The sequence below is a fragment of the Panulirus ornatus genome, chromosome 55 (genome assembly GCF_036320965.1).
Source record: "Panulirus ornatus isolate Po-2019 chromosome 55, ASM3632096v1, whole genome shotgun sequence".
In the NCBI taxonomy this organism is placed as follows: domain Eukaryota; kingdom Metazoa; phylum Arthropoda; class Malacostraca; order Decapoda; family Palinuridae; genus Panulirus; species Panulirus ornatus.
Genome location: NC_092278.1, coordinates 20,870,858 through 20,897,043, shown reverse-complemented (window position 1 = coordinate 20,897,043; position 26,186 = coordinate 20,870,858). Strand labels below are relative to the sequence as shown.

Genomic DNA, 26,186 nt, shown 5'->3' with positions numbered 1-26,186 from the left:
CCATTGCCTTTAAATATCATTCCCTCCTAACACACTTTGACTTTGTCCTTTTTGCAAAACTTAAATAATATGCATAAGCAATCATAGTTTTCATATCTAAAATTGTGTTACAAATTCTAGACGGAGATACGGGGATTAACTACCCTTTTTCTAATCACCTTATGTATGAAAATATGATGTTCAAGGAACCAGATAATGGCATATTTAAAGGCTCAAAAAAAAAGGAGTTTCCGCCGAACTAGATTTAAATTTGCTAAAGATACTGCTGTCTGAAAATATACTATATTCATTCTACAGCATTAGTTATTCTCAAAATATCTTGATAAGAATAAAACAATTATACATTTCTTTCCTTTGTCCCGCGCTCTACATGTCACTAGATCCTTGAAATCACTAGCTATCGAAAGCTAACGCGGTAGACAGCGTCAAAGTATGGAGGAAGTGAAGTGTTTTAGATATCTGGGAGTGGATCTGGCAGCGGATGGAACCATGGAAGCGGAAGTGGATCATAGGGTGGGGGAGGGGGCGAAAATTCTGGGGGCCTTGAAGAATGTGTGGAAGTCGAGAACATTATCTCGGAAAGCAAAAATGGGTATGTTTGAAGGAATAGTGGTTCCAACAATGTTGTATGGTTGCGAGGCGTGGGCTATGGATAGAGTTGTGCGCAGGAGGATGGAGGTGCTGGAAATGAGATGTTTGAGGACAATATGTGGTGTGAGGTGGTTTGATCGAGTAAGTAACGTAAGGGTAAGAGAGATGTGTGGAAATTAAAAGAGCGTGGTTGAGAGAGCAGAAGAGGGTGTTTTGAAATGGTTCGGGCACATGGAGAGAATGAGTGAGGAAAGATTGACCAAGAGAATATATGTGTCGGAGGTGGAGGGAACGAGGAGAAGAGGGAGACCAAATTGGAGGTGGAAAGATGGAGTGAAAAAGATTTTGTGTGATCGGGGCCTGAACATGCAGGAGGGTGAAAGGAGGGCAAGGAATAGAGTGATTTGGAGCGATGTGGTATACCGGGGTTGACGTGCTGGCAGTGGATTGAATCAAGGCATGTGAAGCGTCTGGGGTAAACCATGGAAAGCCGTGTAGGTATGTATATTTGCGTGTGTGGACGTATGTATATACATGTGTATGGGGGTGGGTTGGGCCATTTCTTTCGTCTGTTTCCTTGCGCTACCTCGCAAACGCGGGAGACAGCGACAAAGCAAAAAAAAAAAAGAATATATATATATATATATATACATATATATATATATATATATATATATATATATATATATATATATATATATATATATATATATATATATATTCGTCAACGAGGATGAAACGAAGAGCTAAAGGCTGGTCTGAATTATATATATATATATATATATATATATATATATATATATATATATATATATATATATATATATATATATATATATAATATATATATATATATATATATATATATATATATATATATATATATATATATATATATATATATATATATATATAATTCGGACCAGCCTTTAGCTCTTCGTTTTATCCTCGTTGGCGAATGTGGTTTAAGGAAGGGTTCGGACGCTAACATATCCATGGTTTGTGTTACTCATACGTAATGAAGACAAACTTTCATAGAGACAATTATTACTTACTTAAAGAACAAAATTCGGGTACAAGCTGTAACAGATGACAATCACTGAAAGGACTGGTTATTTGTCATTCTTAGAACAGAGAGGAATACGGTGCAAGGATTCGGACGCAGGGACATCGATTGTAAACAAAAGCTGATCAGCTGAAGACGATCAGCTGAGAGACGACGGTCTGGCGGAATTGAGTTTGACGCCGTTAGGAGGGGCTCCTGGCTATCTCACCTCGACTACACTATAACGAATACCCTCCACCATTACAAAAGAGAGACTCAAGTCGAAGCCTGATAAAAGCATTCATGTGAATCAGCGGTATTACGAGAGGTAAATGACCAGATAATGTTGGTAGGACGTGGAAAATATTCAGCAGTGATGTTTCTCTGAGGTAAATAATGAGGATTTTTAAGGAGAGGATTGTTGGATTATTCAATATATTGCATGTGGCTGCCCTCTGGTAGAGTATTGAATTGATGACTCGTGTCTTGACGAATCACATGACTGAAGGAGACGAAGCCGCGGTGTGTTTCTTAACCGTTAAGCCTAAACAGTATTTGATAAGAGTATCGTAAGCACACACACACACACACACACACACACATATATATATATATATATATATATATATATATATATATATATATATATATATATATAATAATAATAATAATAATAATAATAATAATAACTATGAACTTCCTTTACACCACCTTATTCTAATAGGAAAACTGTACAGCTATGGATTGAAAAATATCTTGATATTGAGCAGAATCGCTTTGCATTGGTAAAGTGTTTAGAGAATAGAGTAAAACTTATGAAGCATGATTCTGAGCATTATATTTTATAATATCAAACAAGAGGATAGTGGTGTGCGAGTTTTACGAATATGAAAAATGTAGGGTTAATTACCACTAATATAGGTGGCAGGTTTGTTTCCAAATAATGAATTCACATATTCAGGGGTGAATCCGTAAATCAAGATCAAAACGTTTCTGCTTGATAATAGTGTATGGTTTTATTGTGCAGTACTCTAATTTGGTTGTTATAGCTTTTATAGGCAACCCTTATTATGTATGACTGAAGTCTGTTATGATACCAGACATCATGTAACATGGTATAATGAAACCCATTAAGATACCAAACTCTGTGTAACATGGTGTGGTTAACACCATCATGATACAAAACACCATGTAACATGCTGTTTTGAAGCCCATTATATTAGCAGATATTATGGTTGGCAGTACAGAGTAAAATTGGCCAAGTGAAAAATTAGATTGTTTCACAAATGTATAGGATATTAGGCTTAATTGATACAGACTATCATTGTGGCTGTTGGAAGTACTGTATAGTTGAATTGGGTGTAAATAGGCATACAAACAGAAAGAAACTTAGGTGAGATAGATTTATTGGGCTGTGTCTCTACATTAGGGACATATCAGTATGGAAAACTATGCTATGACCATGTTATGAGAGGCAGCTTCTTTTATTGTATCGGGAAGTGGTAAATAGGAAATTCATGTATTGTGTGTGAAGACACTTGTATGTGGTCATCTTTTATAATTTATTATTATTTAGTGGATCTTAAGCATTCCAGTAAATTTATCAGTTTTACATCTCAATACCTTATGATTATAGGGACTTCATATTGCAGAAATCATGGCTGAAGGTGAAGGAGCAGATGACCTTCAGACCCTTATTCGTGCAGATGATCTTGAAGGCATTACCGAGGAGTCAGGTGGCAGTGGTGCAGCTCACAATCCTCCCTCCCTTCTGCAGGATGTACCCCCACTCTGGCACCTTCCTGTACAGTGTATTGCTCTGGTGCTGGTGACAACAGGGTTAGTCATCATGCTGCCAGTATATCTTGAGGTTAGCTTCCCATATCTCATTACGTTAGTCCTAGTGAATAATTGCATTAACTATTGTGCCATTTTTTTCATATCTACATACAGAGCCATAACAACATCTTCGAGAACACTTACTTGGTGTAGGGTTAAGGCACTGTTTCAGCTCCTCTCAATAAGAAAACTTTATCTTTGAGGATATACTCTGTACAGCCACAGGGTTGATGATGGTGCATATCATACAGCTACTGTATTGCACAGATACTAATGACCATGACAGCTACTACAGTATATTATCCTAGTTCTACTGATGGCGGTTGTAGTTGCACACTGCTCCTATGAATTGCCCTGATGATACTGACAGACGCTCTACCTGCAATAATGGCACAGTATATTCCTCTGGCACTTCTGATAAGAGTTACTGTTGCTGTAGTTTCATTGTGTGTTGCTCTAGATGTAGTCAACAGTTTTCATGGTTGTATTGTTACTGTGTATTACCTTTGCAATGCTTACAACAGCTTTAGTTGCATAGTCAATACCTGTTGCCCTTTCACTGCTGATAACAGCTGTTTGTCATACTGTCTTTGTACATTTCTTTAAAACTACCGACGAGACCTTTACTTATATCTATTAGTTAATGGTGAGGTATCTTTTTCAATGGTAATCTTTCTGAAGTGGTCATTTTTCACTTACTAAACTTTTGTAATCAAACCCTTGAAAAAAGGCAATTATTTTGAAATGAAATGATTTAAAGGTGCACCTCCATCTTGGATAGTTAAATATTTAGAGGGATTTCCACTTATGACAATTTGCTTCAGTGTGATGTACCTCCCATATGGCATCTTCTCCGACATTTTGTTGGTGTGGTGTTAAAGGCAGTAGCACTGTCATTATTCCAGTCTTTAGCACGGTAATATCTTAGTCCTGGTCATAATGACAACGGCACCCTTCACACTTCTAAATCCTCTTTGAGGTAGTGTGTTGTATATTCCAAGGGTGTTATAATGTCATGGTCAGTTCTCACGGATTCTTCAGAAACTATGCTGAGGCAGTTAATTATCTTAACTTCTGTGCAAATAATCAGTTATTCACTTCACTCTTGCAGTGATCAGACATGAAAGTAATGTATTGGTTTGTGTTTTAAGCATTGTGGGTAGCTCTAACATGTGATGAATAAAAGATTTTTCAGAGACAATCACTACCCTTGCAGCTCTTCTTGTAATGACAAACTGCATTTATAATACAAGAGGGAATAAAATTGTGATCCAGTCAGGATCACAAGATGACATAGACCCTGCGTTGTACATAGACAGTTCTAATACATGGGCAGATAGATGAAGAGCTGACACAATAAATGAATATAAATATTTGATTTTGTAAATGTTTATCCCACTCTTAATAAATATGGTTCCACTTATTACTTTACTTTGTACTTTCAGTCCATCAATGTTGCTGGAGATGCATACTCCGCTCTCATCTTCACGTCCATCTTCACCGCATTACCCATCGTCCTCTTTGTTCAGCTGCGTTACAGTTATTTCTGCCAAGTGTCAAGGTTAGGGCCATCCTCACCTTCTGCTATTCTGAAGACAGGAATGTTTCATGGCATGGCTATGCTTATGATTGTCTTGGCACTGGACAGGAAACGTGTTGTGTGCCATGCCCAAGAACCTCTCATGGGGCTCATGGTCATGTATATGATCATTATCTATTTTTTCTACAAGGGCCCAGGTGAGTCCTTCATTTTAAGTGTGGGTGCAGCTTACTCTGTCTATGATAATGATATAGGTCAGGAGCAGTAGAACACCTGAATGAAATACTACAACAGTAGAATGCTGAAGTCCAGTGTTTTTGTGTAAGAACATGATAAAGTGAAATGTTGGACTATAACAGTAGTATTGTTAATCAAAATAATTACTTTTTTATGTCTTTGTAGTAGTAGTCCTCCATTCTCAGTTTAATAGAAGTGGATCAGGTACAATCAGCCTCTGCAACATTAGCAATTTGTCAACAGCCTGTACCCAGTGTGTTACATGGACTGCCACACTTATACAAGCACTTTTTAATTTTTCACTTACACTTTAAGTTGATTCACGGTGAAGACATAAGATTCCATTCATATTTCCTTACACAAATTGCATACATTGCTTCTGATCCCTAATCATTACTCTTATATATTCATCCAAATCACCCCTAATTCAATTAATTTCTTTCACTCCATCTATCCATCTTTTCCATGGTTTACCTTTCCTCCTTATACACTCTAATGCACTACTGTGTATGTTCTTGACCATCCTCTCATCTTAATAGACCTTAACCAATGTCTTTTTCTGATGACTTTTTCACACCATAAGACCTTAGACATTATCTGTCTATATCTCTTTTACCTATTCCACCCAGGAACTCCCTTAAGCAGGTGGCCATTGCAAAGGTCTCCTCAATTAGTCATATGTTTATCCTTGTAATTCCAACCATACTATGCAAATTATCCATGTCATCTGCTTATATTTTTGTTCAGACTTTTATACACCTGAGTTTTACAGTCATACATCAGCAATGGGACAAGTACTAATCTGCAAATTTCGTGCACACTCTATGCTAACTTTTTTCATTCAACAGTCTTTGGTGCAACCCTAGTTTTTCTTTGCATGGCTTAAAGTTCAGCCTTACTAAACTTCATCTTTAAATATTCAGACTTATCCACAACTTCTAATTCTTCCGTCTGTTCTTTCTCTCTAAAAACTAGCACTTTACATTTACTTGCATTCACCGTATCCTCCTCCTCACTGTACTGTTGAACTGGATCACCATTCTTACTAACTTCCTGTTTCAGCTGAAAGCATAGCAACATCTGCATATAATATCATATATTTTGATTCTCCATGATTAGGTTTCAAATTTAACAATGCCCCATTTACATAAGCTTTATAATGATCAGAGTGAGTGACTTTACACAACCTTGTTGCACTCCCACACTTACTTCAGACTACTTACTCTCACACATGCACTGCTTCCTTTATAAGAACTTTTAACAGCATCAGAAGTCTTCCACGTTCACTATATAGAATCAGATCATCCCAAAGTACCTTCCTATTTATGTTACTGTGTGCCTTTTCTGAATCGATAAAAGCTGCATACATTTTTATATATCTATTAAGTTTTTCTACTACTTGTCTGAGGATAGAACCTGATTGATGCACACCTCTTTGCTTTCTAATCCCACTTGTGCCTCACTAACAAGGGGCTCACTAATCCATGCAGTATCATCATTCACTGTATAAGGAGACTGTACAGAGGAGGGTGATTGTGTATGAAATGACATGTTTTAGGACAAAACAGGGTGTGAGGAGGGTTGAGTAAGAAATGATAGGGTAAGAGAGAAGTGTGTAATAAAAAGGGTTTGGTTGAGAGCTGAAATGTTTTGGACATAAGGAGTGAATGAAGAGAGATTGACAAAGAGGGCATATATGCTAGATGTGGATGGGAAAAGAAGAGGGAGACCAGACTGGAAATGGAAGGATGAAGCAGTAAAGGGTTCGAGTGCTCAGGACTTTAATATGCAGGAGAGTGTAAGGTATGCATGGAATAGTAAATTAGAGCAATGTGGCATAATGAGGGGGGGGGGGGTTAATATGCTGTTAGTGGATTGAACTAGGGTATATGAAGCAATCAGGGTAGACCACATGAAGACCTCTGGATCCTGGTTGTGGATAGGGGGATGTGGTTTTGATAAATTACATGACAGCTAGAGAGAGGATGTGTGCTAGCGAGGCCATTTCTTAATCTGTTCTTGGCGCTGCCTTTCTAATACAGGAAACAGAAAACAAATTGAAAAAAATAAGTTCTTATACTCACTTTTTAGTCCCCTTGTCTTTAAGCAATAGAAAAGTTATACTTCATCCAGTCATCAAGCAATGGACACTTCCATGCTTCTTTACACTTGTTCCAGATCCACTCCGCAGTATTCTTTTATCACAACTTTTCCCGAGATAAATTTCCATTTTCCAGAGCTGAGTTCACCAAAGATGTTTTCCCTGTGTGGTGTCCTTGGTGGATTATTTTTGGCCATGGACTTCCAACTTAATAACATGTACCTGTGTCATGGACGAACTAGACTTTCCCCTGAAGATGATGGGGGACACTGGAGTGCACAAGCCCATGCTCTGTGGACCATTGTCTATGCTGCTGCACTGTTTCTTTTTACATTGTCATGGCTGTTGCTAGAAAGAGAAGTGCTTTCAAAAAAGGTGAGCCAGAAGTTTGTGTAATAAAGTCACTAATGATGCCTCTTACTTCTCTTGAACAGCTAAGCTGTGGAATTCTCTTTTGTCTTTCCTTCATCATATAACCAGGTCCACAAGCACCTGCAGTGCCCAGATTAATGTCAATTGTTTCTAACTCGAAATGACTTTGACTGGGACATACTATTTGCATGTGCCATGTTGATAACTATGAAAAAATATGAAAATTAAGTAGTGGGAGGGAATTATAAGTAATGCATGTTTATGCCCGGCTAAACATAAATTCATTGGTATTGACAGCAAGAGTGCTGACTTGGCTTGCTTTACCCAAGAGGATGTTATACTATATTCTATTTAGGTGGATGATTGGTTTTTGAAGATTGTCAGTGATCTCCAAGATATCCAGAAAGTCATTATAATAATAAGACTTTGTAGTGATTTTGAGGCATGAAGTTTTCATTTGCATGATAACTGTATACATTTTCCCCCTTAGTTCCAATATTGAATAGAAAATTCAAATTTTTTCAGCCAAATTAAATTATATTATCAAATTGATTTCAGATTCAATGAAAAGAAGAAATAGACTTCTTGTATTAGTTATGTACTGATGCAGTTTTATTACAGTTATTCAAAGTAATACACTGTGGAAGTATAGACTGCAGTATCATTATTAATTTTACACTTAAAATGGAACTTGCTCTATCTGTTTAGTCTATATTTAAAGAAACAAGGGGCTGGATTGAATTAGGAATTGTGAAAGGCAGCAAGGACCTCATACATTAGGAATTGTGAAAAGCAGCAAGGACCTCATACACAGTAATATGTTTGAATACAAAAGAATGACGGTATAGCCATAAAATCTCCTCTTTTTTATGCTGGGGGATCCACTTACAGACAGAAGTCATACCTGTTGCTGGGTCTTCAAAGGAAGGGAGAAAGAAAAAACAATAATTTAGAGATTTTGAAGTAATGAGAAAGGGGATATTATGATTCACTTTAAACTTATAATTATTTTGAAGATTTACAGGTACTGTATAGAAACAAATAGGGAATGAGGTTGATTGGTTGATACACCACTGGAAAAAGAAATTGGGTTTGATACTTTGGAAGCCATTTAACAGAAACAGGTAGGGAGCAGGACTGAGGGATTGGTATAATTATTGGAAACATGGAAAATAGGGAGCAAGACTGATAGGTTGGTACACTGAAGAGGAAATGGGGTCATTAGGGAGGCTTTAGGATTGATAGGCTGGTGTTTTTTAAGGATTTAATGCAGGAATAAGGTAATTCATTAGATGGATAGAGATAGGGAGTTGTGTTTAGAAAAGATAGGGAGAAGGGTTGTTAGGTTAGTGTTTGGGATAGTAATAAGGTTGATTGGCGAGTTAATTTCTTCCCTTCCTGCTAATTGCTGAAATTTTTTCATTTTGACCCCAATCTAGCCTGGCACAGGAGGACTGAGCATGGTCAGCACAGTTTCGGGACGAATGGCAGCCCCAGGAAGTGATGCAGAGGCACTCATATCTAGTGGTGGGGGAGGAGTGACACTGACAGTGCCTTTACACAACTCAAGTGAAGCCAAGTGGGGTATCCACCTTGTATGGTTCACTCTGGCCTCACTTACCACCATCATGATGCTCTTCTGGACTGATTTCTTCACTGCGTTAGGCAAGGTAAAGTATTAATGCTTAATTGTGAGAGAGGGTGGGTGAGGGAAGGATTGTATATAATGGTGAAAAATGTGGGTAGAGGAACTTTGTGTTGTTGTGTTGTATTCGATTGTTTTACCAAGTTAAAACTGTGGAAGGAAGGTGTAGATCTATGAATGTTTATAAAAGCTGATTATTAAATTTTTTGTTTCTTCACTTAGGCTGGTTATTTTTTGTTCACCTCAGTTCAGGATGGTAATACTTTTTCTGTTCTTAACTTAGGCTGGATCACCCCAGGAATTTGTAAAGTTAACATCTGGTGGTCTACGATGCCACTTTCACTGGGGAGAAGAGTGTGGGCCCACAGCCCTTTACGGTTGGCTTGTTGTCATTCTGCATGTGACATTCCTTGTGCTCATAGGCAGGGTCATGGCTGCTTCCCATTCAATGATCTTCACACTTGCAACAACCTCTGTATCCCTTCCTGTCCAAGCTCTTTGGTGGGCACTGTTCACCACTGGTGGCCATTTTGGTATCCACTGGCACCCACAGGTGAGACTCTGTACCTTATAGTTTTGTAATTGCTTGATAAAGACAAACAAGAGTAGCAAGGTAACAACCTACAGGAAATTGGTTATTCCTGACTTGTTACCATGCAGGTTTGGGGACTCTAGCTTTGTTAAATCAATTTCTGCTAAAAGAACATATCTTTTAAGTACTTAATCCACCTGTGTAAATGGGAATAGAGCTAATGATGATATAAATATATATCCCTGAGGATAGAGGAGAAAGAATACTGCCCATGGATTCCCTGCATGTCACAGAAGGCAACTAAATGCGGTGGGAGCAGGGGGCTGGAAATCCGACCCCTCCTGTTTTACTTTTTCTAAAGAAGAAACTGAAAAGGGGTCCAAGTGAGGATTTTTTCTTCTAAGGCTCAGTCAACTTTCCACTGCTTCTAGCAGCTTACCTCCCATATACTCTTAAGATGTTCCACAAAGCATCTCTACTAGCCTTCTCCAGATCCATAAATGCTACATACAAATCCATCTGTTTTTCTAAGTATTTCTTTCACATTAAAAACAAAATCCAATCCACACATCCTCCACCACTTCTGAAACCACACTGCTTCTTAAAGAGTAAAATGCATATTAGTTATGGAGGACCTAGTCAGCACATTAATAATGTACTATTACAGTGTATGTCTGTGTCTTGGAGGTGATAGCTCATGTGTTTGTAGGGGAGATATGATTGAGGTGTATGTTTAGAGTGCAGGTGTGTGAGGGGGTTTGATGGTGATGTATAATGCTGTTGTGAGTGGGGAGGTGCTGGTTATATAGCTTATGTGTGTTAGGGAGCGATGATCAAACATTGTTTGAAGGGTGCTAGGTTGTATGAAAGATGCTGATGTGGTGTAGAGTACAGATAAATAGTGCTTCTGATGTTTGGAGAAGAATCTCTTAGTTATTTTGTTGTCGGTAAACAACAGTGCACTTCACTGTAAATATTTTAACAAGATTTTGCTGGGTGAAATAAATCTTGTAATTATATATTTCTGAGGTAATGTACTAATTAATCAATGTTTTCCTTTATAGGTAACTGGAGAACTAATATTTAGTTTGCTTGGGTTGCCTATCATGATTGCATGCCTCTGCTTCTGGAGTCATGTTGACCGTCGTGACAGATACAGAACGGACAACTTTCAGCTCAGTGTGACAATGTAAATCATATTAAATAATTCTTCAGGGAGACTGGGAAGTGTCTTCTATAAGCCATATGGACTGTGAATAAATAGGAAAACTTCTATACCAAAAATTTGTGTAGTATTAATTGTGTTAAGTAGGGGCATTAGACTGTCACTATTTCACATTTTATTTCATCAAGTTATGGCCAGTATCAGTAGGAGTTTAAGGCTGGTGTACTGATTTTCATTATGCTTCACAGCAATTTGAGTGAAATTACAGAAAGTTCATGATGATGGCCATTGAATTCTATGAATTCAACTAAAAGCAGTATTTGCTGCAGCATCTAGTTGTGTGAATTATGCATAATTTTGTGAAGCAGGGTAAGAATATTACGCAACATTTTGACTGAAAGTGTTCATTTAGAATGGGGGTTACGCAATAATCCAGACATTGTAATTTCAAAGGGAGTTCAGTTAAAAAAAGGTTTTTCAGTGTCTTCTTGAATCTATAGAAACAAACTTCAGGCATTTTCGAATACTCTGATATCACCAATATATTGTTTTTTACATATAAAATATATATTTATTAAAATTATAAAGCTATAGTACAGTTTATTATGCAATAGACCATGAGTTAATGTGACTAAACACAAACTGAAATGAGCAGTTGTTAGTTATAATGGTTAGGGAATAGCTGTTTTCTTGTGTGACCTGTAGTGATCAAGTTCATTATGGTACTGATATTTAGGAACAGGTTTTGCTGTTCACACATCAGCAGTAGGTGGTCCTGTATGATCACCATGATCTTCCATTTGTCACTAGCCACAGTATCTGTGAAAACAACAGACCAATACTTTTTAATTTCACCTCCAGATGACTGCTTCATTATAAAAATGCAGATAAAATATTTTGGATTAGTTTGGTACTGTAGCTGGTAGTCTGGATAATGAGATGTTTAAATGAATAAAATTTGAAAGTGGGGACAGACAAGATTTTTCAAATGACAAAAAAATTTAAAGATTTCGTAAAATTTAAAGTTTGGCTCCAAGGCTAGCTGGTGGTATAATGATGTGGTCCGATGAAACTGGAACAGATATGATTAGATGTGATAAGGCTTTGCACAAGCAAGTCATGCACTCTTTTTGTTGTTGGTTTTGATGCTGTCTTTGTGATATGATGAAAACTTTCAGCAGGCAGAAAAAGTCCAACAATTGTGCATATAATTACAGGGTAATATCTTTGCTGCATCTCTCAGGCACTTATGTTGGTTCTTTAACACACAAAATGCAAGGATTAGGATGAGTTGATACAAGATCATTTTACAATTATTTCCTTTTTTAGATGTGGAAAATACTGTACTGCATATTTTTCTTAAATATTAGCAAAGCAAATGTCATAAATTTCTTGCCTAATATTGCTTAAGAAGTGAATTTTGTCATATTGTTTCCCACTTGAACTATAGAGTGGCATATGCTGATGCTTCCCTGCATGTTGTGGCCACAGTTCATCTCCATGCATCAGTGTTAAAAGTCAGCAGTAATGCTTCAAATATTAACTAAAGGTAAAGCCGTGTTTCAATACACCTGCATTGTAGGTACCATCTGTTTTCATTGTTAATATGTACTTGTCACAGTCCAGAATCTCAGTACGAGAAACTCTTTTTTAACTATACATTTAATCCGAGCTTTTAATTTGGCACTGAATGAATTCAGTTTGGAAGAATAAATGACGTGATTTTCTTTCACACTTTTTCAGTTTCCCTTGTTAGCATCATGAACTGATGAAAAAATGGCCTCATTAATTTTCTATATAAAAAAAAAAGAAAAATGAAATCCGTTATTTGCTGTTAGGTGCTGTGCTTGTGCTCTGGTGATACCAGTTTGACCCAAAGAGGTTTAGTGGGCCACGATCTCAATGATTTGCTACATAACTCGACATATATATACATTTAAAAAAATTATATACACACTATGTAAATGACTCGAAGAGTAACACCTGAAAATATTTATGGATCTTGCATACCTATACAGACATCAGCTGAGGTAAGATACATGACTGATGAAGTTCAACCAATATATAAGGTGATGAGGATGAAAGAATATGAAATGAAGCCTAATTATGACTCAAATATTTTTGGAGACAAAACAAAGCCTAATCAAGACTCGAGTATTTCTGGAAACACAGTGAGGGAATCAGCATTTGAAAATGACTTAGGCTAACTTCTCATCTAAAGCACTCTTACAGTTATTTACTAATCAATGTCAAAATTCACAGGCATGAAGATGTTTGGGAAAATATTTACTGCATTCACTAGACTACCCAATACCCAAACTAATGCATGCAAAATCAAGTTTGATGAAGAAAAACTTGCACAAGATAGCTATGGATCCACAGATCATGATAAAAGAAGTGTAAATCCTGGGAGTATAGATAGGTTTGAAAGACTGGATGATCCAGAAAATTTTATGAAACAGACCTAGGTGTTAAGGTTCCTCCCCATAATGCACAAAGAGGTAATCACAAAAACATAAGTGATTACTCCCTTCAAGTTTCTGGATCAACAGTCAATGTCTATACGGATTAATATGGGATAGAATGAACTGGGTCAGTGTGGTATATAGAGTAGTGAAGCACCATCAGAGGACTGAACCAGGGCAGATGCAATTATTAAAGTAAACCAAGAATAAGCTTGGCTGTGGATGGTTGGTTCTGGTTTCGGTACACTAAACATTACCGATACCAGTGCATTTGTGCAAATGAAACCATTGTTTGTTTGTTCCTGATTACTTTGGCAGAAAAAAACAACTGATATCTCTATAACACACACAGTGTAACTGGACTCTTGTCTACACAAGTTTACACTGCAAAAGAAGTCACCTTTGGCAAGGCTGTATCAATGTGAGTATGGTCTCATCAAAGAACTCCTCACTCCAGAGTCTATCACATCTCTGCTGAGGCAGTTATAAATGAATAAATAAATAACATACTGTAGTTACTATATCCCATGTATTATCTATGTTAAATGGGGAGGAGGAATGCTGTATTACCCAAGAGGGGTGGAAATCCTCCCCGTCTGTACAATCACTTTCCTTTTTAAAAGCAGACACTGAATGGACAGTGAGAATAGTTCCTAAAGCTTGGTTTCTGTTGCTACCTCACGAGTGTGAGAAACAAAAGCATGTAATAAGGAAATAAGAAGATTCATTAGAGGATAAACAAGAAACTCGACAATGATTCATGAAGAGTTGAAAATATATTCTGTAGTAATCAAGTGATGAAAGAATGTAACGATAAAAAATGTAAAGCAAAGAAATCTCAAGTTATATGACTGGCAAGATAGGAATCAAATGATTCAAGAATTACAAAGTAGGTATCACATTTTTGACAGTTCCAACATCTTTCCATATACTTAAAATATGTTAGCTACTTTATATTGGTAATCGAAAGCAATTTAGGTAAAATCTAACCATATCAATAAAATGAATGAAGTTGATCTAAGTATATGAGCTAACATACATACATTGGAGCAAATGAAGTTTGAGGTCAGAGAAATGAAAAACAGCAGTATTTGTAGGTTAGTGTGATGTCTTGTGATACATTCTACATAATCATGATCACGTATATAAGGTTTGTAATGTACCTGTGGTCTTATTTAAAAGTTTATAGTTTGCAATTTTTTCACTGTATTTCTATTTTTCAGCAGAAGCCTTTTAACAGGTGAAAAATGTTACCACTATATATTGTGAAATAAAGTAAGTGTGTATACTGATCTTTTCATTAACCTTCTCTAGATGAGAAATAATGCATGCCAAACAAGTTTGATTTACCTCTTATTATTATCCATAATATATAAATATATATTGTAATGCTAATATCCAATTACAAACATATATTCTTTTTTTTTTTACTTGATCACTGATTCCTGAGTTAGTGAGGTAGCACCAAGAACAGGCAAAGAAAGGCCACATTCATTCTCAAGCTGTCTTGTGTAATGCTCTGAAACCACAGCTACCTACCCACAACCAGTCCCCACAGATTTTTGCATGGTTTACCCCACATGCCCTGGTTCAGTACACACATTAATAAAATTGGAAAATTCTTTTACTGCTTAAAGAAAATCTTAAACAGACTTTTATGAAAGTGACACAACTAATTTCCATGACCATTTTAGTGTGTAGAATAAGTACAAATTCTTTGAAGTTATAATGATACAAAATCCAAAATCCCAGTACGGTTATTCCAACTATCCAACAGGATTAGTTCACATGCCAGGTGACAAATCCTCTAAAGTCAGTACAAGTTGATCACTTGTGGTAAGGCTCTCAAGCATCTACCATCAATATTGTTTTCACTGTCTGAGTCCCATGCTGTTTCTCAGAGGTTGCTATTGTTAAAGTTTAACTTTTTCAAAAGAGCTGTCAAATTTAAACTGAAAATGTTGCATGTTATTAAATTCATCATGAAGCAGTAAGAAGAAGCAAAACTGTGTGTTATCAAGCATTCATAAGAAAATATACATACAACTGAAATAGATGAACATAGGGTCAGACTATGCTGTACACCTGACCTGAGTAAGACGAATTCAGTGGAGCTTCCATTTTACCTCCACCAATGCATGGTTGGAGGTTATAATAGAGAAAAGTCTCTAATGGAGAAAAAACACAAGCAGTGCTAATTAACTGGCCTTCTCTTAATAAAACACCAGAATTGTTTTAAACTGATTTCTTTACCTTACATTTTCATCATCTTGAAAGGTGTACATGTTGTAACCAAAACTAATTCATGTTAAGATTTTTGTACCTATATAAGGAGTTGCTGATTGGTTCTCAGTGAATGTTGGTTTGCGGCAGGGGTGCATGATGTCTCCATGGTTGTATAATTTGTTTATGGATGGGGTTGTTAGGTAGGGGAATGCAAGTTTTGGAAAGAGGGGCAAATATGCAGTCTGTTGTGGATGAGAGCTTGGGGAGTGAGTCAGTTGTTCGCTGATGATACAGTGCTGGTGGCTGATTCGGGACAGAAACTGCAGAAGCTGGTGACTGAGTTTGGTAAAGTGTGTGAAAGAAGAAAGTTAAGAGTAAATGTGAATAAGGGCAAGGTTATTAGGTACAGTAGGGTTGAGGGACAAGTCAACTGGGAGGTAAATTTGAATGGAGAAAAACTGGAGGGAGGGAAGTGTTTTAGATATCTGGGAGTGGATTTGGCAGCGGAAGTGAATCATAGGGTGGGGGAGGGGGCGAAAGTTCTGGGAGCGTTGAAGAATGTGTGGAAGTCGAGAACGCTATCTTGGAAAGCAAAAATGGGTATGTTTGAAGGAATAGTGGTTCCAACAGTGTTATATGTTTGTGAGGCGTAGGCTATACATAAGAGCTGTGTGGAGGAGGGTGGATGTGCTGGAAATGAGATGTTTGAGGACAATATGTGGTGTGAGGTGGTTTGATCGAGTAAGTAATAATAGGGTAAGAGAGACGTGTGGTAATAAAAAGTGTGACTGAGAGAGCAGAAGAGGGTGTTTTGAAATGGTTTGGTCACAGAGAGAATGAGTGAGGAAAGATTGACAAAGAGGATATATGTGTCAGAGGTGGAGGGAACGAGAAGTGGGAGACCAAATTGGAGGTGGAAAGATGGAGTGAAAATGATTCTGAGTGATCAGGGCCTGAAAATACAGGAGGGTGAAAGGCATACAAGGAATAGAGTGAATTGGAATGATGTGGTATACCAGGGTCGACGTGCTGTCAATGGATTGAACCAGGGCATGTGAAGTGTCTGGGGTAAACCATGGAAAGTTGTGTGGGGCCTGGATGTGGAAAGGGAGCTGTGGTTTTGGTGCATTATACATGACAGCTAGAGACCGAGTGTGAACGAATGTGGCCTTTGTTGTCTTTTCATAGTGCTTCTTCACGCACATGCAGGGGGATGGGGTTGTTATTCCATGTGTGGCAGGGTGGCAATGGGAATGAATAAATGCAAAGTATGAATTGTGTACATGTGTGTATATGTATATGTTTGTGTGTATATATATGTATATGTTGAGATGTACAGGTATGTATATGAGCATGTATGGACGTGTATGTATATACATGTGTATGTGGGTTGGTTGGGACATTCTTTCATCTGTTTCTTTGCACTACCTCGCTAACACGGGAGACAGCGACAAAGTATAATAAAAAATAATAAATAAGTTGCTAAAAACATTTTCTTTGGCACAAAAGTTTGTAATGAGCTTTTAGTTCTACAAGTGTACATGGACTTGGCAATGCTTATGTATAACTATAATTTGTTAAGAAGTACATCTTCATGCATAAAGACAATGCTTGATTTACAAACTACAAATGCCAGTAACAATAGATGAAGTTTGAGTGGCAGAGAAGCCTTCAAAGAATATACTGAGATGACAAAAGATATGGCTATTAGTGCAAGAGAATCAGAAGGAAGGATTAACAATGGGTATATGGGAGAGAAGGAATTAGAGAGAGGAAAACTTCTAAAAGAAGGATAAGCTTAGAGTACGAGTGGTGTTTGACATAGGAGGAAGCTGAAAGTGAATGTGAATGAAACCTCAAGTTTTTGAGGGTGGACATCAGTTTTAATGGAGAAGTGATAACTGTGGAATAAAATTCAACAAGGATAGTAAAGGAAATGCTGACGTTTGAAAAGGTCACTGATGAGAGAAAAATGTAAACGATAAAACTTTTAGTGTAGAATGAACAAGCATCTTGCAGAAAGGTTTCATACAAACTCTGATTTATATCACTGTATTTATTTCATAAATGTTTGCTATTTCCTGCAAGAATGAGGTATCAATAGAAACATGTGAATGAGCCTTAGAGGGAAAAAAAAAAAACTCACATGGCACCTTTTGGAAAGCAATACAATAAAGGAGCGGAGGACTTCCTACCCTGCCTCTCTAGTCACATTGTATATGCAGAAAACACGGGTAGTATCCTTTCTCCCCAATCCTCTAGAACAAACTTTGTATATAAGGAAAACAAAATGATAAAGAAGGGAGTTTTGGAGACTTTTGCTATGGCCACCCACCTTGAGGGAGTTCCAGAGGGTACGAGCATCAGATATACAGATAGGATATGTAACATAGTAGAACAAAGTTGTAAAACTTGTCCACCACAACTGGAAAAATAAGGACAGATTATGCAGGGATATGTGTTGAAAAAGTAGAAAAGCACTTGATTCTAAGTCTTCTTAGATAGTATGGTTAAGCAGAATCTACAGCAGATGATGGACTGGTAAAATAGATATACACCATTACAGATGAAGGTAACAAGATGTGAAGTGGACTGTGGAAAATATGGACACATGCAGACATGGGTGAGACATATTTCAGATGAGGATGCCACAGGAGTGATATTGAACTGGATACAATGAGTGCATTTTGAGCTGATATCAGAGGGGTTGTTCTTACTTGACAAACGAAGTATGTGGAAAGTGAAAAAGAAAGGCAATTTAAGTATAAGAGTTCCAAGTTTATCCTTAACTCACTGACCATGGGCTGAAAATGTGAAAGTTACTCGAGAAGCTGTATATACCTGATCCACATATGAAGCTGAAAACTAATTCAATATTGAAGATAGCTGGCAACTTAATACGTACATAGTTACAATTACATAAATATCAAATACAGAAAGATAAAAGACATCTTACAAACATTGAAAGGTAATTCAAAAGGATCAGTTTTATCTTTTTCTACTTTTATTTTGCTTTGTCGCCGTCTCCCGCGTTAGCGAGGTAGCGCAAGGAAACAGACGAAAGAATGGCCCAACCCACCCACATACACATGTATATACATACATGTCCACACATGCATATATACATACCTATACATCTCAATGTATACATATATATACACACAAAGACATGTACATATATACACATGTACGTGATTCATACTGTCTGCCTTTATTCATTCCCATAACCACCTCGCCACACATGGAATAACCAACCCCCTCCCCCTTCATGTGTGCGAGGTAGCGCTAGGAAAGACAACAAAGGCCCCATTCGTTCACACTCAGTCTCCAGCTGTCATGTAATAATGCACCGAAACCACAGCATCCGCATCCAGGCCCCAGAGAACTTTCCATGGTTTACCCCAGACGCCTCACATGCCCTGGTTCAATCCATTGACAGCACGTTGACCCCGGTATACCACATCGTTCCAATTCACTCTATTCCTTGCACGCCTTTCACCCTCCTGCATGTTCAGGCAACAATTAATCAAAATCTTTTTCACTCCATCTTTCCACCTACAATTTGGTCTCCCACTTCTCCTCGTTCCCTCCACCTCTGACACATATATCCTCTTGGTCAATTTTTCCTCACTCATTCTCTCCATGTGACCAAACCATTCATTTCTATAAAATTGCTTTATCTCAATTCAGGCTCAATAAATAATCTAATACATCCAGTAACACCTAGCTGATGTATCTGGGTATGAGTTTCACTTGATTAGGTTGGTACTACCAACTATCCTTACACAACTTACTATCTTTTGAACAAAAGACTTCATGACTAGCTTTGACTTTTTCCTGAAAATAAACATAACTTGGGTTTTGTAAATTACATACAATACAGTTAGTATACAGCATGATCAGACTCTTGTGGCAACGGAACTAATGCCTTTTGGTTCACAACAGTTTGTTCTACCATTTCAGGCTGTGTAGTGAGTGAAAGGTTAGTACATAGTACAATAGTACAAAGAAAATTCATAATTAATCATATGCACATCTTCATCTATTCAACTGGGTGTTTTTCAAATTTTCACGTGAAAATATGCAACATTGTCTAAGGAATATAGTTACAGTACATGTCCTCACATGCCAACCTTATCATACCTTAAGATGCATTTCTGGGATCCAACACGACTTCTACAATTCATAATTTTGAAATTCAGACACTGATTATATGGAGAAATGTAGCTTTACTTTGAAGGATATGAACAACACCAATCACCATACTGGACCCTAACATCCACAGCTTCCCAAAGGATAATCTAGAAAAAGAAAATCTGATATAGTACTCAAAAGAAAACTAAACTAAATTAAATTGTATTCATGTTTCAGTGGTCAAGTAACATTCATGGGAATCAGACATAGGATCTTGCATCATTCTTATAATTATTCAATTTATATGGGTTCTGATACTTTTCCTGCATCTAATCATATAACAACTTATGAATTGTAAGTTTATGCAAAACTTGTAGGCAGAACGTGTTTTCATTCTCTTGGAAAAAAGAAAAAGTTTTGTATTAAAAAAGGCAGACTAAAAAGGCTGAGTAAGAAGAAATCTGTATAAATGTACTGCATCCAACTATCACCTGAAACAGTTCCTATAAACATAGGGTAGAAGTGCAAATAGCCTCTCACTTCACAGGAAATATCACTTAGCCTATGTTTAGTGTCACTCTAAACAAAGGTTTCAATACTAACATGTTCTTGCTCAATTTTCCACCTCAATTTATGTCATACGGGTTGATTCAATAAGTTAGACAAACATCTCAATTTAGTGCCAACCAACTAACAAACAGCCTCCACTAAAAATAATCAACAATCAAACATGTCATCACGTGAAATACCTCTACCTCTTACCATTCCATTTACTGAATCTGCCCATGTAATGTGCAGTCTACCTTTCCTCCATGAGCTTTATGCGAATACAAATCTTCAATAAAAGAAAGCAGTAAAGCTCATACTTATGCCTAAGAAATTTAGGTGTGAAAAAATCAAATGGCTTTTGGAGAACAAGCAGTGATCAGTGGTAAGAAGGCTAAGGTACTACTCTACTGAGCATAGTGCAAGTGTGGGGGAATTCATGTAATGTGATATGTCTGAAGCACATTTCACAGATGATCATATATGACTGGACAACAGTATTTTGCGTTCATTTCCTTCAAAAGACTGAGCTAAAGCACTGAGAACTAACCTTTATGTGACAAGCCACCTTCACACATGGCAATTACACAGGGTATACTTTTGAAGTGTTCATGGTGTATGATTCTCTTCCTTTGCAATACAGACCCAATCATGTAGTGCCCTGAATCTTGAACTCAATCATTCTCTGGTTTGCACCCTGAGAAATGGTAAAAAATTCAGTGGGATATTCAAGGGATTTTCTTACATCAGAATCTTACAAATATTTCGGCGGTAGAGACAAGTATAATTCTCAGGAATCATATTGTATATTTGTACATCATAAATGACAATTTGTAAGCCATAGTTTCTTTAACTATACATATATGGTAAGTGCTATCACTGCAAAATATGAAAAGGTGTCCTATAAATTATATCTTGGTGTGAGATCTCCACGTACCACACATAGCATAAAGGATATTCTTCGATAAAAAAAATATCTTATTGAATCCATTGTAAATCAATACATTTAAAAACATTCCTGAGGTTATGTATAGGATTACGACTTAGGTATACAGGGAGGTGCATACAAATCACATCACGAAGTTAAATGACTAAGTCATAAAACTATAAAAAATGAGGAAATGCATAACATGCTAGTTCACAACAAAATTTTGATTGAAACATATGTGCTCACTTCAATGGCATGAATGCCTTAAGTGTGAGGTAAAACGGGATGTTAGGAGGAATGCAGTGCTGAATCCATCAACATATTTTTGCCTTTGCACCAACTTCATTGTAAATGTAATGATACAAAATTCCATATCTATCATACATCTTATCATAAAGTCCACTGCCATGTATATGGTGTGAATCAAACAAAGACTGGCATGACCATTTTGTGGGAATTACAGTTAATAATCAGCACTGGGATCACAAACCCAAAAGCCTTGCACAGGGATAACTAGAAATCATAAAATTACCGCTGGAGTCCTCAAGGAATCATGAAAGACGAGTTATGTGATGCATTATGAAAATATGGCTAATTCTGGAAGAATACACTATGTATCTTCTAAATGTTCCTTCATAAAAGATGGAGTTTAAAGAAAAATTCTTAATAATCTTCAAACAACAAGCCAACTTCTCAAAAATTACCTACTGCATGAATTGTCTTGGGTAAATCATGATCCACTTGTTACAAGTTAAACCATAATTGTCATGGGGAAATCATGATCCACTTGTTACAAGTTAAACCATAGTTTGGGTGTGCAGAAACTTGGCCTAACTCTCCCGCACACATCCAATTACTTGCCACGTCAAGCCCTGAGCTCATTAGCTCTTTTAGTTCACACACTGAAAAAATCAGGAAAGGTTAGAAGAATGTCCAAAGGACTTAAATGGAGATGATTCATGAATATATTTCAGTGGTAGTGACGAATTCAATTCACAGCAATCATTCACAAATATTCATCATGAATAACATAATTTGAAAAGTGATTTCCCTAATTTTATAAAACCAAGGGTCAGTGTTACCTCTAAAGTGGCCAAAAGAGAAATATACAAAACTGTAGTAGATTTATGCACTGTAAAAAGTTCTAAGATATTCTTCAACAATGACTGTGCACCTCACAAAATTTAATCAATTAAGATTTGTGTTCATATTTGAAGGGTTATACAATCCTATCATAAAATCCCAACTAAGTACTAGTCCTAAAACATCTAATATTCATAAGAGAAAATCTGAGACATAAATGATCATGTAAACAATGCTTAAAATCTGTTTAGCTTTCAATGGGAAAAAACTATGTATCTTCTAAATGTTCCTTCATAAAAGATGGAGTTTAAAGAAAAATACTTAATAATCTTCAAACAACAAGCCAACTTCTCAAAAATTACCTACTGCATGAATTGTCTTGGGGAAATCATGATCCACTTGTTACAAGTTAAACCATAATTGCCATGGGGAAATCATGATCCACTTGTTACAAGATAAACCATAATTGTCATGGGGAAATCATGATCCACTTGTTACAAGTTAAACCATAGTTTGGGTGTGCAGAAACTTGGCCTAACTCTCCCGCACACATCCAATTACTTGCCATGTCAAGCCCTGAGCTCATTAGCTCTTTTAGTTCACACAATGAAAAAATCAGGAAAGGTTAGAAGAATGTCCAAAGGACTTAAATGGCGATGATTCATGAATATATTTCAGTGGTAGTGACGAATTCAATTCACAGCAATCATTCACAAATATTCATCATGAATAACATAATTTGAAAAGTGATTTCCCTCATTTTATAAAACCAAGGGTCAGTGTTACCTCTAAAGTGGCCAAAAGAGAAATATACAAAACTGTAGTAGATTTATGCACTGTAAAAAGTTCTAAGATATTCTTCAACAATGACTTTGCACCTTACAAAATTTAATCAATTAAGATTTGTGTTCATATTTGAAGGGTTATACAATCCTATCATAAAATCCCAACTAAGTACTAGTCCTAAAACATCTAATATTCATAAGAGAAAATCTGAGACATAAATGATCATGTTAACAATGCTTAAAATCTGTTTAGCTTTCAATGGGAAAAAACTATGTATCTTCTAAATGTTCCTTCATAAAAGATGGAGTTTAAAGAAGAATACTTAATAATCTTCAAACAACAAGCCAACTTCTCAAAAATTACCTACTGCATGAATTGTCTTGGGGAAATCATGATCCACTTGTTAAAAGTTAAACCATAATTGTCATGGGGAAATCATGATCCACTTGTTACAAGATAACCCATAATTGTCACGGGGAAATCATGATCCACTTGTTACAAGTTAAACCATAGTTTGGGTGTGCAGAAACTTGGCCTAACTCTCCCGCACACATCCAATTACTTGCCACGTCAAGCCCTGAGCTCATTAGCTCTTTTAGTTCACACACTGAAAAAATCAGGAAAGGTTAGAAGAATGTCCAAAGGCCTTAAATGGAGATGATTCATGAATATATTTCAGTGGTAGTGACGAATTCAATTCACAGCAATCATTCACAAATATTCATCATGAATAACATAATTTGAAAAGCGATTTCCCTAATTTTATATAACCAAGGGTCAGTGTTACCTCTAAAGTGGCCAAAAAGAGAAATATACAAAACTGTAGTAGATTTATGTACTGTACAAAGTTCTAAGATATTCTTCAACAATGACTGTGCATCTTACAAAATTTAATCAAATAAGCTTTGTGTTCATATTTGAAGGGTTATACAGTCCTATCATAAAATCCCAACTAAGTACTAGTTCTAGAACATCTAATATTCATAAGAGAAAATCTGAGACATAAATGATCATGTTGACAATGTTTAAAATCTGTTTAGCTTTCAATGGGAACTTGAGCACGTGTAGTATTCGTTAAGAATTAATTTCTAGGTGTTACTTTCAACACATTTTCCAAGTATAGCCCTCCCTACAATTACTAAAAGCATTAATGCTCTATTATAAAAGTCTACTAATGTAAGTCTGAAAAAAGTATTCTGTGGTGCCCTTTCGACTAGAACTAAACCATCATGCTTCTTCCCTTGTGGGGTTCGTTTACCCATCATCATTCAATACTGTAAGTACTGTAACATTACCTTTCTGTTATTTTATCACAACTCCGTCTTCCTCTGCTTCAGCTTGTTCATCCTGGTACCTATGATAAGTGGCCCGGCCGTGAAATGATGTTAATAAGCCTCTCATCTTCACGTGGAGAAGGTAGCACATGTGAAGTGTAAGCACCGCCGAGCGAAAGAGGAGGAAGAGCGAGTCGAGGGACGGCTTATGTATATAGTGACCCTTCATGTAATATATAAAAGATGCATAATAAGGTATTAATCTATCAATTTAGTATACATAATTAATTTGTATGATAAATAAGTTAATATTGTGTAATGTCCCTATATTTATATGTATTTGATTAAGGAATAACGAAAGCCTTCTGTCACCATGTCATTCTCCACACCATGTCTGTGTTCTGTCGAGTCTGATATTTCTTTAGCCTTGTCTTTAATCTTACATTCCTTGATTTACTACTCTAATCTTACGTTTCCTACCTTACGTCTATAAGCTTATGTTCCTACCATACGTCAAAAGTAGATTCTCTGCCTTATGTCTGTAAGCTGGCATTCCTTACCTTACGTCTATAATCTCACATTCTCTATCCCACATCTATAATTTTACATCACCTGCCTTGCATTTATGATATACTTTCCATGCCTGAATGCATCTCTTCTATAATCCTATATTCCCTGCCTCTCGTATAAAATCTTACATTCCATATCTCTAGTATATTATCCTACATTTCATGTCTGACTTCCTCTTATCTACAATCTTCTACACTCCGTGCCTCTCAGTTTTAATTTTACATTCCCAGCTTCTCGTCTATAATCCAACATTTCATGCCTGGCTGCCTCTCCTCTATAATCTATAACCTTCCTCTTCTATAATCTCACGTGTGTGTGTGTGTGTGTGTGTGTGTGTGCGTGTGTGCAGCTGAGCGCGGTGAAAGTGCCCAGGTCAGTGACGTCACCTCACCCATACCTTGTCACTTTCCTCTTCTGGATGATTGCGCAGTACCAGGTTCTCTTCTTCCAGACCCTCAACAGTATTCTATTTCTAATTTACGCTCTACAGCAACACATATAATCTATTATGTAAAGGGTTTTCACTTCTTTCATTTAGATGAGTGTTTCTGTATTCTTTAGCATCTGAAAATGTTGATAATTTTGTGTTGTTTCCACTGCAGTTGCCGTCTTTGCTAAAGTTCACGTATTTTTCGATATATATATATATTTTTCTCTTATGTTTTGAGAATCATAGTTTCAGTCATGTGTTCTGATATAAATTTACATCTCAGTAATTTCAACGACACAGCTATTCGCTCGATTGGCCCAAGATGGGTATATCCTAATTTTTATTATATTCCATGTATATTTTTAATTTCTCTTCAGTCAAATTTATATGAATATGATAAACCTCATATTCTACCAAGTGAGGAACATAACAGGTTGGCACCTTTCTCATTTTGTGAAGACGAAAACGGAGCCAGTCCATCCTTGGAATAATGATGACTGTACTCGATGAAAACAAAGGCTGAGGTACCTGTGTGAACTTGAATGAACGAGGGAAATTGTGACTTTCTGTATTAACCTTCATATAACTTTTGAATTATTATGGCTTTTTTTTCATCATTCGAGCACAAGAGAGGTCTTGTGTATATTTCAAGACGTGAAAGGAAGGATTAGAAACGG

At 36.7% G+C, this 26,186-nt stretch overlaps 1 protein-coding gene and 1 long non-coding RNA gene across 7 annotated transcripts; one reads left to right on the top strand and one right to left on the bottom strand.

Moving 5' to 3' along the window:
- Positions 1 to 1,776: 1,776 nt before the first annotated feature.
- LOC139765517 (uncharacterized) lies at positions 1,777 to 14,820 on the top strand. Of its 2 annotated transcripts, none has more exons than XM_071693014.1 (7): positions 1,777 to 1,964; positions 3,273 to 3,506; positions 4,921 to 5,212; positions 7,490 to 7,728; positions 9,165 to 9,395; positions 9,654 to 9,923; positions 10,967 to 14,820. In XM_071693014.1, exons 2-7 carry the CDS (start codon positions 3,294 to 3,296, stop codon positions 11,093 to 11,095), a joined length of 1,374 nt encoding a protein of 457 aa, XP_071549115.1. In that variant the 5' UTR covers positions 1,777 to 1,964; positions 3,273 to 3,293; the 3' UTR covers positions 11,096 to 14,820. The 2 variants fall into 2 exon arrangements, with proteins under 2 accessions (XP_071549115.1, XP_071549114.1); XM_071693013.1 differs by having other exon boundaries at positions 1,779 to 1,964; positions 3,289 to 3,506.
- On the bottom strand, positions 11,749 to 24,706 carry LOC139765518 (uncharacterized). Of its 5 annotated transcripts, none has more exons than XR_011716676.1 (6): positions 24,531 to 24,706; positions 23,599 to 23,842; positions 22,812 to 23,040; positions 22,071 to 22,268; positions 19,902 to 21,135; positions 11,749 to 11,886 (listed from the first exon to the last, which is right to left on the bottom strand). It is a non-coding gene; the product is annotated as an uncharacterized lncRNA (long non-coding RNA). The 5 variants fall into 5 exon arrangements; XR_011716675.1 differs by lacking the exon at positions 11,749 to 11,886 and having other exon boundaries at positions 18,981 to 20,059; positions 20,989 to 21,135; XR_011716673.1 differs by lacking the exon at positions 11,749 to 11,886 and having other exon boundaries at positions 18,981 to 21,135.
- Positions 24,707 to 26,186: the final 1,480 nt, after the last annotated feature.

Excerpts from the sequence above, each read along its gene's own strand:
- LOC139765517 (XM_071693014.1), top strand. The coding sequence starts at position 3,294 with ATGGCTGAAGGTGAAGGAGCAGATGACCTTCAGACCCTTATTCGTGCA. Across the intron at positions 5,213-7,489 it reads TTTTTTCTACAAGGGCCCAG|AGCTGAGTTCACCAAAGATG; the intron begins GTGAGTCCTTCA and ends TCCATTTTCCAG. Across the intron at positions 9,396-9,653 it reads TCTTCACTGCGTTAGGCAAG|GCTGGATCACCCCAGGAATT; the intron begins GTAAAGTATTAA and ends TTCTTAACTTAG.